This window comes from Aythya marila (genome assembly GCF_965140915.1).
Source record: "Aythya marila genome assembly, chromosome: 3".
NCBI classification, from domain to species: domain Eukaryota; kingdom Metazoa; phylum Chordata; class Aves; order Anseriformes; family Anatidae; genus Aythya; species Aythya marila.
The window spans coordinates 93994416-94010517 of record NC_139044.1 but is presented as its reverse complement, the minus strand read 5'-3'; the positions used below and the strand labels follow the sequence as shown (position 1 = coordinate 94010517).

Below are 16102 nucleotides of genomic sequence, written 5' to 3'. Positions count from 1 at the left end.
AACTCCTCATCCATCTCCTCATCCTGGTTCAGCATTCTATAACAGACCCCCACCAGGGTGCTTCCCTTGTTGGCCTTCCTGCTGATCCTAACCCATAGGGTCTCAACCTTATCATTCCCAGCCTCAAGTTCCACGACATCAAAACTCTCTCTGATATAGAGAGCCACACCACCACCCCTTCCATGCTGCCTGTCCCTTCTGAAGAGCCTATAGCCAGACATTGCAGCACTCCAGTCATGACAGTGGTCCCACCATGTTTCCGTGATAGCAATCAAGCTGTAGCCTGCCTGCCGCACGATGGCTTCCAGCTCCTCCTGTTTGTTACCCATGCTGCATGCATTAGTGTAGATGCACTTCAGTTGGGCCACTGCCTTCTCTCCCAGCCTTGCCATTGTTTCCCCGGCACAGCTCTAACAAGCCTTATTTCAGCCCCATCCCCCTTCTTACCTAGTTTAAAGCCCTCTCAATGAGCCCCTCCAGCTCCTGGCCTAGGATCCATTTTCCCCTTAGAGATAGGGACCTGTTTGCGGCCATCAGGCCGGGTGCCAAGTAAAGCGCCCCATGGTAAAAAAAAAAAAAAAAAAAAAAAAAAAATTCTGTGTTGGCACCAGCCTCTGAGCCATGTGTTTATCAGGTGGGCTTTCCGTGTCCTCTCTGTACCCCTCCCTGCCACTGTAGGCATGGACAAAAACACCACCTGTACTCCCGCTCCATCCACTAACTGTCCCAGTCCCCTAAAGTCCCGTTTGATGGTCTTCAGCTTTGTCTCTTCAACGTCATCACTGCCCACCTGGACTATTAAAAGGGGATAATAGTCAGAGGGGCGAACCAGGTTGGGAAGCTTTCTGGCAATGTCCCTGACCCTGGCCCCAGGGAGGCAGCAGACTTCCCTATGGGTAGGGTCAGGCTGACAAATAGGTCCCTCTGTTCCCCTGAGAAGGGAGTTGCCCACAACAATCACCCTTCTTTCTGTCCTGGTGGAGGCAGTCCTGAGGTGAGGAGTCAACTTCCTTGCCCTAGGCATCATCCTGGGTAGACTTTCTACCTCTTCCTCAGCTACCGGTCTCTCAAGCTCCAGGGCCTCAAACCTGTTGCGTAAGGGCACCTGGGAAAGTGGGGCTGGAAGGTGGGGGCATCACTTGCAATGTTGAGCAGGGACCTGTCTCCATTCCTCCTCAACTCCTAGGTCCCCTCCCTCTGCCCCACAGCAACAGGGCAGGGGGTCCACTCCCATCTGGGGTGTCTCACCCCGGTACCTGTCCTTCAGAACCCACAGGGAATTGTTCCACAAGTCTATCTCCCGCTCATACGCCCTGATATCCCTCAACTTCTCGACCTCCTCCTTGAGTTCTGCCGCAAGGTGGACCAGGTCATCCACCTGCTCGCACCTCACGCACACAGTCTCTCTGCCACCCGCAGGTTGTAGCAACAGGCTCAGGCACTCCCTGCACCTGGAGATCTGAACTGCTGCAGTTTTGAGTGGGCAGTCGGTCTGGGTGTGTACAGACTTCCTGGAGAGCACACCGTGCCTGGTGTACACCATTGCAGCTGAGCTAGTGGTAGACTGCTGTGTGGTGTTTTTACTCAGGTGGGCTGCCGAGCTCCACCACAACCGTTCTCTCACTCCCCCTCTCCTCCAAGAGGAGACCCAACAAACGCTGTTAGAGGAGGTGTTTGTATGGGCGGGGGGGGGGGAACGCTCTGCCCTTCCTGCTCGCCCTGCCTGCGCGAACTGCCGCGCCACTCCCTCCTGACGTGCCACACCCTGTTTGCCCGTCCTGGTCACTGCGCTCCCTAGGGGCAGCTTTTGAACGGCCGGGGAGGAGGCGCTGCTGGCTCCACCTACACCTCGTTCTCGCCTCGTTCACCTCCCTCGTGAGGGCTGCCCTAGCTCCCTCGAGTGGGCTTGGTGATGGAAAAATTAACCCTGCCTGTCCGATCTCCCGCTCCACTGCAGAACAGAGCTATTAACAACTCTGACTTGGCTGCAGACATCAGGCATTTGTCTAAGTGCAGCAGGTGTGCCATAATCAGTCATGTAGAGCAAATGAACACAGTGCTGTAAGTATATTATTTGATAATGCCTTCAATTAAGAAACCATGTTGTTTATGAGAACTTCAGTTAAATGTAGTGATCCTATTGCAAGGTGCAAAGAGCCTTCCAGGTGTATGTGACCAAAAAAAAGCTCAAAAACTAAATGTTTTCTGTGTTACAGTTTTCTAAGAATTCTCTTTTTTTTTTCTTTTTTTTTTCTTTTTTTTTTTTTTTAATGGAGTGTGCTGTGCGTGCTAAGTTTCAGATGACTAAAGAAAAATTTACAAGGTATCCACATGATACTTTGTGCAAGAGCTCTTAATATTACTGATTATGTCTTCAAGCACATCTTTACATACAAGATTTGCAATCTTTGATTTAGTGATTCATCTGTGCAAAGGCAAACACAATCATGCCACAAACATTAAGATTTTGAGTAATTTATTTTAATTATTAGAAAGGAAATAGTGACTTAGAAGACAGTGTTCTCTTGTGGTTTTTGAGTGGATTAAAAATGCCATCTGAACAAATAAATAGGACTGAATGGGCTTATGGTAAAAGTGTTGATACATAATTCATATTATCAAGTCTTGTATACTCATTTTTATTGATGTCCAAATGCATTGACACTAAAGTCTATTTATATTAATAACTAGGATCCCTGCCCATTTTTATTTTGGCAGCTGAAATATTCCCTTCTAATCTTTGCAAACAGTTTTTGCATTTGGAAAGATTTTGTCTGCTTATAATAATTGATAATAATAATTTATAATAATAATTGATAATAATTTGAGGAGGTAGAGGAAAGTTGCCTCAGAAAGTAACTCTGCAAATCTTAGTATTTGCTTCAACACAGCTAGAGGCCTCTTACTGAAATTGTGGGATTATACAAATTCTACATAACTATCTCTATAACTGATTCAACAACCAAAACAAATACATTCATTATGTATTATTACATATTTATTACATATTACATAATTATGTACTATGTATTGCATTTGTATACTTGTACATGCATAATGCGTGTTTGTTGGTTTACATAAATGCCTATTCGTAAATGTCTCTCTGTACACAAACACTTACAAAATGTTATGTCCCTTAGAAGGTACTCATTCAGCTATGCATCTGTGAGTATATAGCACTTTTTTTTTTTCCTGATAAAATTCTTACTGTATTATTGGCTAGTGTACTACCAGTAGCAAAGCCCAGTTATTTGCCAGGTAAAGGCAAAGGAAAAAATGTTCAGTAGAAAGTTTCTCAGAGTCCCTACCTTTGATCACCCGATTGATAAGCTATAGAATACTGCTGAAATAGCAGAAAAGACTCTTCTACCTACACAGACATGTAGAAGACATGTACACTGTCATGTCTAACATTTCTGTAGAAATAGCTGTTTTGAGAAACTTCACTGAAGTTGCATCTAGCTACTAAGCTGGTCACAGTATTCTTCTAGTGAATCTTTGGCATAATCAGGAGGGATAGGTCAGGAGAGATTTGGCTGAGTTTCTCTGCTTCCATTTCCATTATCTGAATGGTAATTCAGATAAATGGTAATCTGGTATCACAGAATCACAGAATTGTCTAGGTTGGAAAAGACCTCGAGATCATCCAGTCCAGCCTCTAAAGTCCTCCACTAAACCATATCACTAAGTTCAACATCCAAACATCTTTTAAAGAACTCCAAGGATGGTGACTCCACCACTTCCCTGGGCAGCCTGTTCCAATGTCTAACAACCCTTTCGGTAAAGAAGTTCTTCCTAATATCCAACCTAAAACACCCCTGGCGCAACTTTAGCCGATTCCCCCTCATCTTGTCACCAGGCACATGGGAGAACAGACCAACCCCCACCTCGCTACAGCCTCCTTTAATGTACTTATAGAGTGATAAGGTCGCCCCTGAGCCTCCTTTTCTTGAGGCTGAACAAACCCAGGTCCCTCAGCCGCTCCTCGTAAGACTTATTCTCCAGACCCCTCACCAGCCTGGTCGCCCTTCTCTGTGCTCTTTCGAGCACCTAAATGTCCTTCCTGTAGCAAGGGGCCCAAAACTGAACACAGTACTCGAGGTATGAGTGAAGAGGAGTAAAAAGTTTCCATTTCTAAGTTAGAACAGGAAAATAAAACACCACTGATAAGACAGAATGAGAATCTTAGCTTATGATCCCTGTAGAGCATGGCAAAGACACATTGCAGTGCTACAGCAAAGTATGTTAAATCCCTTGGAATAGGACAAAACATGTCCAGGTATAAAACTGTCTTACTTATTTAGCTGAATGAGTGGGAATCCTCAGAAAACATGCACTTTTTGTTTGTTTGTTTGTTTGTTTTATTTTGTTTATTTTGGTTTTGTTTTTTTTTCTTTTTTAAAAAATTAAAATTAAAAAGTTAAAATTAAATAAATAATAATTATTATTATTATAAAGTTAATATATCTTCCTGTTCTGCTTCATTGATTTACTGTTCATTATAAAACAACTTTGCCAAAGGATTCCAATAGTTGTAAATCAGATCTGATGGTGCACATAAATGCTAAATTAAGGGCTTGTCTGTGCAAGGAAACTATTCATGAAAAAATGCATAATAGCTATTATAGAACAATTCTGCATGTGCATACTTTAATTTTAGAATAATGTGTTTAAAAACAATGTGGTTAGAATAAATGTGTTTAAAAAGTGTTTAAAAACACTTTAACTTGTTTTTGTTTGTTTGTTTGTTTCTGAAAAAAATAAAAAATATATCAAAAATCTCATACTGTTCTGGGCACTTCTTGAGGATTAGCCCTACTTTTTGAAATTCTACAACAGAGGATGTGAATTTTGCAGATAATTTTAAATATGAACATTTTTGCACTCATGGGACTTGTCACCCTGCAGACAATTGCACTACTTATGAATAAAATGAAATTTCTACCCAAAAGGTTTTCACAATGTACAATGTTGAAAACATTATAAATGTCATTGATTTCTCAGAGAAAGTCCTTGCCATTTGTAGTCTTAAGAATGAGTCTGAAGGCAGGAAATAATTTTGATATAATGAAGCAAAATTCTTTATTTGGCCTGTCTTGTATGAGTGCACACAAAGCAAAGACTACGGTATTTATTTTTTTTAATAGCTTGGTGCTACATCTACCCATTGCATGGTGTCTTTGGCTAACTTAACTCTTCCTGTCTTGGAACTCTTTTGTGATGCTCCCATACCTCACTATGTATTCATTCAGTTTTGAAGAGCATTGCATGGAGATCCACATTTTAGCTGTGGCCTCTTTAGCTGTTGCATTGTCTTTCAGGTTGTATATTTGATATTTTTATAGCTCTTAAACTTATGTGGGCATTCAATCCTAGCTTTTCAATGTTGAGAAGTTGTTTAATATCTTAAAGTAGCAACAAAGTAATAGGATAATCCATTGTCATACAGCAAACATAGATAGATGGACTTTCACAGCAACATAACTATAGCAGTAGTAAGTATGTAGTCAAAAGATGTTGGTAGGTATGATAGTCTGAAGATATAAGCAAGGCAAATTAAGTGGGAAGTGAGGATAATTTTAATGCAGCAGTTCGTATATTTGGACAAAACAATTTTTTGTGCACTCCTTCAAGTGTGTCTGAAATCTGGTTTGATTCTTCCATCTACATCAGTTAATTTATTTATCAAAAAACAAAAACAACAAACAAACAAACAAACAAACAAAAAACTTTTCCATACAAGCTTACCTTGTATATGTCAACATATGTCAATCATATACATGTCCGTATATACATGTCTATATATACATGTCTATATATACATGTCTATTTTCTTTGTTATCGATACCACAGTGCTATTTTTTCAAAGTGCTGATTTTGAGGATGTCCCTTGTTTTGTCTTTTTTAGATCCCAGGAACTTCTTCAGTAGTTCAGAAAAAATGGAAGTCTCTGCAGCCCTCAGCACAGCAGCGAGGGCTGGGACAGTCAACAAAGTCAAAGATCAGTGCTGTGGCAGCTGAAATAAAACAGATTCGTGCAAGAAGGAAAACAGCACGTATGTTAATGGTTGTCCTCCTGGTTTTTGCACTTTGCTATCTACCAATTAGCATCCTGAATGTCTTGAAAAGGTAAAGTTTATCCCAAAATGTAAACACTTCCTGTCTAAATACAACCCAATGTTATGAGATTCCACTTGTTCTGACAGATACTTTTGAAGAAACCTACCTATTTCACGATAATGAAACTGAAAATAAGCATACAGTTGCAAGAAAAAGATGTATCTAACTTATCTGCAGTATTGAAACTGTAGGCCAGACAGTACAAGCCTTATTTATAAGCTCTTCCTCATGAAAATTATCTAACCTACCTCCTCATTAAAACCTGTCATTTAGATGGGATTACAGCATGTTTGCTGTAAATGAACCCTGGAAGTTCATTTCCCTAAAGCAGAAGCTGAAGGTTATCAAGAATAGCGTTGTGGTTTGGCCCCAGGGACTGTACCCAAGCTTCATCATACACAGTTTTGAGATCCAATTCTCAGCCTAATTTTAGGCTAATTCTTTAGTTCTCCAGGAATCTCCTTTTCACTTTTTTACCCTTTTCTCTCCAGCTCATTTAAGATGTAATTGTTTACACTCTTCTTTTTGTACAGTGCTTGACAGGTTTTGATATAGTTACATCTCTTGAGACCTCTAGCATGCCAATAAGTAATGACATATAGCAGATTTTATCTGGAAGCCATTAGCTGATTTCAAGAGGCAAAGCATCCTAAAAAAAGAAACACTTCTGTTGGTGCTTGAGTAATATTTAATTTTTTAAGGAGTAGTTTCAAGTTGTATACAAAAGCTACAATACATCCCACTCAATTCTGGCACTTTCCTGAGGTCTAATTTAAGTACTTTTCATCCTTGGGTCCCTTGGTAGATAATGCAGAGAGAAATAATTATTTCCATACGGCAGCTCAGGCTACCTCTGATCTGAACTCTATGTAGTTACACAGAGTAACTACAAAGACAGTTTCAACTACAATAGCAGAGAAGGCCTAAAGTTAGATTTCTGTTTAAATAGCTAAATTAGGTGTAAGGAACCTGTGTAAAGCAGATTTCTCTAGGACAGAAGCTGTTATTGTAGCCTCAATACCTCAGTTCTGGACCAGTTCAGTGCTTTTCTAATTCCAGAGACCCTGTTTGTTGGAGAATGGGCCTAGAGCTGGAAACGTCAATGACATTAACTGGTCAAAAGCGACTTTTCCCATGTTTTTTTTGTTTTATCTAACAGCCACTAACTTTGTCTACTTATCAGACAAGTCCTATATCTGCACTGTTGCAAAGTAACGTACTTATGTGTCTATAGTCTCTCTATTGTGCAAAAACACCAAGAAAAAATTTTGAGGTATAGGGAGAAAAATTTCTTCTCTCAAGAGAACAAGAAGTGTTAAATCAGCTTTTCTGTGACAAATAAGTAATCAGAGAGAATATTAGGCTAGAACTTGTGATGACATCTTTTTATATGATTTGGCATCTTTCAGATTTGCTTTTCTTTTTCTTTAGGGTTTTTGGGATGTTTAATCATGCTGATGACAGAGAAACTGTATATGCCTGGTTCACATTCTCACACTGGCTTGTATACGCAAACAGTGCAGCCAATCCTATTATTTATAACTTCCTCAGTGGTAAGTTACCTAGAACTCAAGTTTAATGTGTAGTTTATATGTAATGAGCCATAGCAAATAAAATTAATGACTGTGTAACATCAGTAGAGCTCCTCCAGTGGGAGCTAGATCCTCTTCTTGGAACAAGTTGCCTAATGTATCCCATTTCCTTCAGACTATCTACCTATAACCAACCTAGTGTCAGGGCCTGAGTCCAAGTGCTTGAATTTGACTGCCCATGCCATTAATTTTTTAGAGAAGTCACTGACATGACTTTGATCTGAAACAATTACTGTTTCCCTAAATCTCTGGATACTCTCTGAGAGTTATCACAGGCCAAGAGCTGTCCCCAGTTGGCATTTTATATGCAGCTATCAGATTTTGGAAGCTGTGAGTGTTTAGTAACACCTGCATGGCCAGACTGTACCAATTAGATTCAAGGCCAAAGAACCAATCAGGATATTACTCACTGAATAGACTATCTTAGTTTGTATTTGCCTTATTTGGCTATGAATGGCAGAAACAGGACCTAAACTGGTAGTATTAGAGCCAAATGCAGGGAGGCAAAAGTTTTTTAATCCTCACTACACATTTGCCCTCTGTGTTTTTGTGGTGTGTAATGTGAGGATGATTTGAACAATTTACCCTGAGCTCTGAAAGCAGACTAATGGGCTGTTGAACACTGAATTTTCTTTTAAAATGTATTGAAGTTTAAATATGGATTAACTATTCTTCTCATTTCACATGTCAAGCAATGATCCAGTTATTTAAGCCTACTATTGCTCAATTGGTTGTTTTTGTTAAATGGGTTGTGAATCAACAAACTATCAACACCATAATATCATAAGTCATTCTACTTTGTCCGTCCTGTCTAGCCAAGAATAATTTAGGCTTCATACCACACCTAACATATCTTCTTACAAAGGTTATATTTTTTCTGTCATTCTCTAAGTTGTCGAAGTTGTAATTTCCTACTTTAGTGGCATTAGAAAAATATTTGAATGTTCTGGATTAAATTTGCATTAGATAGCTGTTTCTTTCTAATCTATAAAGTTGGTTGAAAAATGGTTTACAGTAAACATTTCCATGAATCTTTCTTTTGTGTGTAACAGGGAAATTTAGAGAAGAATTTAAAGCAGCATTTTCTTGTTGCATCTTTGGCATTCACAGTCACCAAGATGAACGGCTTACCAGAGGTCGTGCCAGTACAGAGAGTCGGAAATCCTTGACCACCCAGATCAGCAATTTTGATAATGTTTCAAAACTTTCAGAACACGTTGTATTGACCAACATAAACACAATTCCAGCAAACGGTACTGCACCTATTACCCACTGGTAGTATACTTGTCCCTATGTTTTTTGATGCCGTGAAATTAAAATGTAATTGTCCATAGAACAATCTTTGAATCTAAGCAGAACACGATGAGAGAAAGGTATTCACAATTAAGAACTGACAGTAAGAAAAGTAACTTATAAAGTATATTTTACAGAGTATGCTACAACTTATATTATTGATTATATTGTGAATCAAATTCTCATATAATTTCTTTAAAAAATTGAGTTGCAGTTGGGGAGAGAGTAGGGTAAAAGTATTTTATTTAAATATTTTCTTTGTATCTTTGCATTCTCTAGTCTCCTAAGTATATAAAGAACAGGTACCTAAAAGAGTGAAAATAATTTTCCACAGAGTTGCAATGTGTTTATGAAGAGGTATATTCTATTCAGAGCTAATTCTCTGAAGTTGTGGAATATTTTATAGCAGATATCTCTTTTAGCCAAAATTGGATGTGCAGACTGTACTACCTGAATATCCTTTACTTTTTCACCAGGCAAGTATCTGCTCACCAGACATTCTGATGTGGATTGGGCTGATCCAATAAGAAAGTCACACGAATTTTTGTTCTCATATTTTTATTTTTATTTTTTAATCCTTTTCCTGTTGTTTAGATATTGTATGTATTGAGGATCAGCTGGGAGACCAGTCTTGATTTTTCTCTAATACAGATTGATAAACAGATGATTATAGTCTAAAATGAAAGGCAGACATTCTTCAAGTTTTCACAATTCCAGGTAGACATTGAAATTATTGTGCAATTCCGTAGCTTTGTGAAAAAAAAAAATGGAAAATGACATATAATTTATTATTTGATATTTCTCAGTACATTATACATTATATCTCAGTTGGACTTTACAAGGAATGGGATTCATCCTTCTTCTCCTAAGGGTGTGAATGTTAGCTGTCTAGAAATTATCTCAGGCTAGGACTATATGGCTATATATATACCAGAGAAAAGAAATTGGTATGTCCAAGGACAGCCAGTCTATTCCTGAAAGTAATATCTAAAAAGGAAGAAATAAATTACCTCTGAAGACATATGTTCCCTCCACTTACTGTAGAATATTCACAGGGTGACTCACTTAGACACTTCTGTTTCAAACTATTAAGGTTACTTGCCCAAACAGAGGATTCTAGTAGGTACCTTTCTAGAGTAAAAACTGAAGTCTGGATTGGACACTCCACAATGTCTAAAGCAATAGATACTAACATGTTGGAAACCAAACCCAGATACAAATTTCTTCTGTATTAAGAAGAGGAGCTTTTTCCTTTAGGACTTCAGAGTGGGATTTAAATTCAAGATGAAAATACATAAATGTAGGTACAAATAGGTGCTCTATGTGTATAAGCACCCAAAAGAGATATAGTATTGATTAGGTTACATAAACACAGGTATCTGAGACTCCTTATGGTACTCTTTTTACCCTACAGGATTATGGTACTCTTTTTGTCCTACAGTTGCTGGTCCAGGAGCACATAGATCCTCTGTTACACTTGCCATCTCTAATGGGCAGATGGGCACACTCCTATGCCCAAGTGTTTAAAAAGGACACTAATGCTTTGCTAGCTGTACTGAGCCCCTATAAACACAGTCAACAATGGTAAAAAAGCCTTTTGACACACTCCAGAGTAGGTACCTGGCCATTAACCACTGTCTACTCTCCACGTTGTAACCATGTTGGCCAGCTTTCCACTGAGCACAAATTTAGACACCTAAATTGTCTTATGTGTTGATGCCTAAAATCAGGTTTCTTAATCTTGAACTGAATCTTATGTGCAGTCTTAATGGCAAGCATGGTATTCCTTTTTTTCTGGTGATCATATACTCTCCACTGGGTAGTGGAGAGACCCAGTCCTTTGAAAAACAGATTACAAAAAAAAAAAAAGAAGTCTTGTTTTGGAATCAGGTACAGATTGTCGTCTGCTCCTGATCAGTGAAGACACTCCTGTAACCAGTGGAGCTTTGCTATAAACCTGTTCTTAACTGAAGTCCTTATGAAATGCTCCAACTATCCTAAGACTCTGTGATTGCTTTGATTAAAAGATGCCTTTCCCAGACTGAGAAATAAAGTTGCATATTTAAGAATAAATTTCAAATAAAGGAGACAAGGCTGGCAAGGGAAAGGGTTCTAGGCATGGAACTTCTGGCAGAGTGTTAGGAAGAGGTATACATCTTCTTCACCCTTAAGCTGTGTTTCAGCTATACAAGTATTAGTCTTGCAAAGTCACAGTCTGTATGTGCAGTAAAGCTCTTCTAAATCTAGCAGAGACTAACCAACAATAGGATTGCAGTGATCTATACACTAATTCTCCTTTTCCTTCCTGTCCTGTATTGACAACTGAACCTGTAGTACTCCACTGATCACAATAGCACCTGGATAAGGAAGACAGGGCAATTTACCAAGTAGCACATGTTAAATAAGTAGTAGAACACATTTAAAATGTTTAAAAGTTTAAAAAAAATAAAGTTTATGCATCAGAAATGCCCTTAAGCTTCAGTCAAGAAGTATTTGCTTAAAATTTGAAGTGCAATTTGAATGATTTTTTTGGCAGGCCGTTTTGTTAATAGATCACCATCTCTCTATACTGTTCAGAGAAAGTACCAATCACAGGGTGAGCCAGTCAGCTGTTGAACCAGCTACAAGCAGTAAGTTCATCTTAAAATCTTTATCTTACAGGTATCACAGCTACACTCAGCCCGCTGAAGTCAGTGGAACTGCATCTCCACATACCAGGGATGAACATGACTTCAAATTTAGACGAAGCAGTGAGAATTTCTGCAGAATGCACTGGCAACACAGAGAATGCAGAGTGGGATAAATTTGTCCCTAGCATAACTAAATTTACCTCGATGGAATTACAGCAAGGATGACTTTGGCTTAATACATGTACTATCACCTGAGAATGCCACAGTTTTTTAGCTGTGTTACAGACTAGAACAACTGGACAAAGGGATTCCTGCAAAACGACTGCCTCTTCTATTTCTTCTCAGTCTTATGGAAACCTACTTACCTCAGTATGAGCTAAAAGAACATGTCTTTAGAAGTCTTTTTAAAGATTGGATTGTATCATACTTTGTAAATACTGTAGATATTTATTTTTATATATTTTAGATGCTGTGGAATGTTCCAAAACGTATCATATAAAGAACTCTAAGTATTTGAAAGAAGTCTCAAACATCATTTATTTATATCCTCTTTCTATTAATGAATTACTTATTTACAAGGAATGCTTACTTATGCACTGGTGGTATTCTGGAATTACTTTTCACTTTTAGTACACCCCTTGTAGTAAAAGGAATTTTCACTTCAGATTGATTTTGGGAGATTCCAGGGTGCTTTTCTAAGCACAGACATGCTTCTAAGATGTGAATGCAAAGTGCAAGTCACACTCATTTTCATAAAATTACACTAAATAGTCAGTCTTTTTTTTTCTTTTTTCTTTTTTTTTCTTTTTTTTTTTTTTTCCTTCAGATGAGTGCCTAGAAAGCAACTACTTAAATAAAACTTACTTGGTGCTCAAAGGTGCTATAAGCTCAAAATTCCTACTCAGGCCAATAGGAATAACAACTGTCAGCACCCCTGAAGAACTGGACATTTTAACTTCGGTAGCTCATTTTAGTCCATAATGTCTGCAAGTGTTACTCCAGAAGATCTCTGAAGATACTTAAAATAGAAAACATTGGTTATCTTGCTTGTTTTCACAATTGTTTTCTCTCAACTGCCATTTAATACTAATGATACAAACAACAGATTTATGTGCCAAGAAAATGTCAAGTTTTGAAAAACTAAAATAAAGTATTTCTCTCTGGAAATTTAGAGGAGATATGTCATTGGTCTGGTAGATAAAGTATTCACACATCCATTTTCTATTTATGGGAGAAGCTCCCTGGCGTGGGGCTTCCTACCACACATTATATATATATATATATATATATATATATATATAATTTTTTTTCCCTTTATGAATGAAGATAATGCATCCCTGGTGACTTAGTTTACGGGGGTTAAAGTTCACTGTCAGTTTTTGACTCCTGCAACTCTCTTTTAACATGCTGGATATGGAGTTTCTGACCTTAATTTTCCCTTTAGTGAGATAATTTTTTTCTCTATTGTTTTCTTAGTTCTCTTTTCATTCAGATCTCCCAATTTAAAATATTGCAACATTACTAGGGATTTTTGTTAGTCACAACTTAAACGTAACAATACCTTTTTTTTTTTTTTTTAGAATATAAGTAAAAGATGAGACATAGCCACTTAAACATTTATTTATTTATTTATTTATTTCCTGGCCAGAGCAAATAGCAAATCTTCCAGACACAAATGATACGATTAGCGCTTATCTAAGTTTTTAATTATAAGGATGGGTACAAAGTGTTAATTAATTCTTGCCTGAGCATCAAATATGGTTATCCACGTAAAGATTTAGTTATTTTTATGAAAAATAAAATTGGGTTTTCTAAAATAAATGTTTTAATACAAATATTCTTATTTATTTATTTATTTATGTTATTCATTCCTTTTATTTTACAAAATTTGAGAAAACCTGAGACATTATCTTCTGAAAGTTATCTGTAAAGATAAACCCAATAGTGAAGCTGGAACATACAGGAGAGGAGAGGAGAGAGAGAGGAGAGGAGAGGAGAGGAGAGGAGAGGAGAGGAGAGGAGAGGAGAGGAGAGGAGAGGAGAGGAGAGGAGAGGAGAGGAGAGGAGAGGAGAGGAGAGGAGAGGAGAGGAGAGGAGAGGAGAGGAGAGGAGAGGAGAGGAGAGGAGAGGAGAGGAGAGGAGAGGAGAGGAGAGGAGAGGAGAGGAGAGGAGAGGAGAGGAGAGGAGAGGAGAGGAGAGGAGAGGAGAGGAGAGGAGAGGAGAGGAGAGGAGAGGAGAGGAGAGGAGAGGAGGGGAGGGGAGGGGAGGGGAGAGGAGAGGAGAGGAGAGGAGAGGAGAGGAGGGGAGGGGAGGGGAGGGGAGGGGAGGGGAGGGGAGGGGAGGGGAGGGGAGGGGAGGGGAGGGGAGGGGAGGGGAGGGGAGGGGAGGGGAGGGGAGGGGAGGGGAGGGGAGGGGAGGGGAGGGGAGGGGAGGGGAGGGGAGGGGAGGGGAGGGGAGGGGAGGGGAGGGGAGGGGAGGGGAGGGGAGGGGAGGGGAGAGCAGATATAAATAAAGATAGAAACAACTGCAAGAAGACAGGGAAAGATTTTAAGAACAATACAGAATTTTATGTCTTTTGTGTGTGACTTCTGGGCTTCTTTTGACATATGAAGTAATACTTAAAATTAAGTTTGGGGTGAGTTAGAAGAGTGGTTGGCTGACTGTCATATCTACAAAACTTTACCAACACGGCTATTTTGATGTATAGCTGTTCCTGTCTTCAGTAAGAATAGGATGGCAAAACAGCTCTACTCCATCTTATCCATCAGAAAGATCACTTGAGGAAAGAGCATTTCTTCTCTAGCCTTTAAATATTGAAAAAGATCTGAAAGCCAAGCTTAAATTGGGTTTTGTTACCTCTAGCTGCTTTGGTTTTCCAATATTTTCACTAGCAATTTAGGAGAATAGAAATCGAGTTCTAGTGTTCTAGTGCCATTGTTCCTATTTAGTCATAGCATCATTAGACATGGAGTTTGAATCACAACATATTTGTTCCCGTGTATATAATTGGTGTTTGTGACATCATCTTTCTGGTACATTGTTTCTCAACATATTTCACAGTCTTGGAGAACTGATATCCTGACCTCCTGCTGCTTTTTGTTGTCACTGTACTGCTAAGCTGATGGCCTGCAGTCGCAATGACTGCAAAATAATTTATTTCTCCCTCCTCCTCCAAAAAGGTAATTTTTCCCTCCCTTTTCTTCTGGAGTGCATAGAGGGCACAATGTCGTTGTAGGATACGAGCAAAATTGATGCATGTCATTAAACTGGAGAGTGCATCATGGGAAGGAGCCCACATTAAACTTTACCTTAACTCAGTTCTCACTGTAAGATGCATCACAACCTACTGATGCAATCAGCCAAAGCAAGTTTAGCAAACTAAAATTTGTCTCACAGCAAAATAGCTGTCAGTCTATTCCTTTCACTTGAAAATAAGTCCTCTTTTTTTTTTTTTCTTGCTGTTGGATATGTTGAAGAAAAAGTATTTTATTTTATTGAATGCACTTTAAAAATAATAAATTTACTATGTTAAAATCAGTTATAAAAAAAATAATAATAAAAAAAAAATTACATGCAAGATTGTATTTTCCTCAGCTAAACAGAGAAAAAGTAAAATCCAGACTCCTCTCAAGCTCTGGTTCTGCCAATAGAGATAGAATTTCACCTACCATATATATCTGCTTTTTATGCTGGATGTTTTATGGTTCCTTTTTGTTTAAATCTTTCAAAGACCAAATGCAATTAAAAATGTTCTCTATGGTATAAGCAACTTGCAAAAACAAGTCTCATGAGTGGAATGATGAGATCAATAAAGATCTGCTGCTGCTCCTCCTTCCAGTGCAAGAATCAAAGAGCATCCAGTCAAGCTAGAAGGTGATACCACTTAGTGTGTATGCTAAATTTTTGCATGAGCTCATTGCATGAGCTACAGGAGTTGTTTACAGGAGCGAAGGGCGTGGAATGGTCCTCCAGCTGAAAAAGTTCTTTACTGACAAATGATTGTTGTCTGAGTATTCAGCCACCTTATACTGGTTGTAGTCATGCTTTTTTCATTTTGTCTAGTAGGTGGACAGGTAGCTAGGTGAACAAGAACTCTTACAGCATGGCTAGTGTTATAGTCCATGCTATCTACTCTTGCTTCAGCTGTATCTGGGTTTTTAAGTACATGGCTTTACTCATATTCTGAGTTGTCTCAGAATTCTCAGTATTCTCAGGTTGTCTGAGGGTTGTTCAAGCAAATTATGCATCTATGTATACATCTGTTTCTCTTAGCTTATTCCTTGCAGAAATACATTTAAATTGGAAAAGGGAAAACATTTTTTTTTTAATAATAATTTCCTGCATCTATCTACAGAGAAACAAATTCAGCTGACATGTCACTGATTGTACAATTTAGGGTTGGCCAGTTTCTGACTCTAGTATGGCAAATTGTTTTTGTTTGTTTTTTGTTGATGGTGGTGGTTTTTT

At 38.7% G+C, this 16102-nt stretch overlaps 1 protein-coding gene across 1 annotated transcript in view; it reads left to right on the top strand.

Moving 5' to 3' along the window:
* HCRTR2 (hypocretin receptor 2) overlaps positions 1-11860 on the top strand; it is a gene marked incomplete at both ends in the record, with an annotated part of 41172 nt that extends 29312 nt beyond the window's left edge. Inside the window, 4 exons of the mRNA XM_082755499.1 lie at positions 5909-6129; positions 7552-7673; positions 8765-8965; positions 11667-11860. Coding sequence (XP_082611625.1) covers positions 5909-6129; positions 7552-7673; positions 8765-8965; positions 11667-11860 — 738 coding nt within the window. The remainder of the gene's footprint in view (positions 1-5908; positions 6130-7551; positions 7674-8764; positions 8966-11666) is intronic.
* Positions 11861-16102: the final 4242 nt, after the last annotated feature.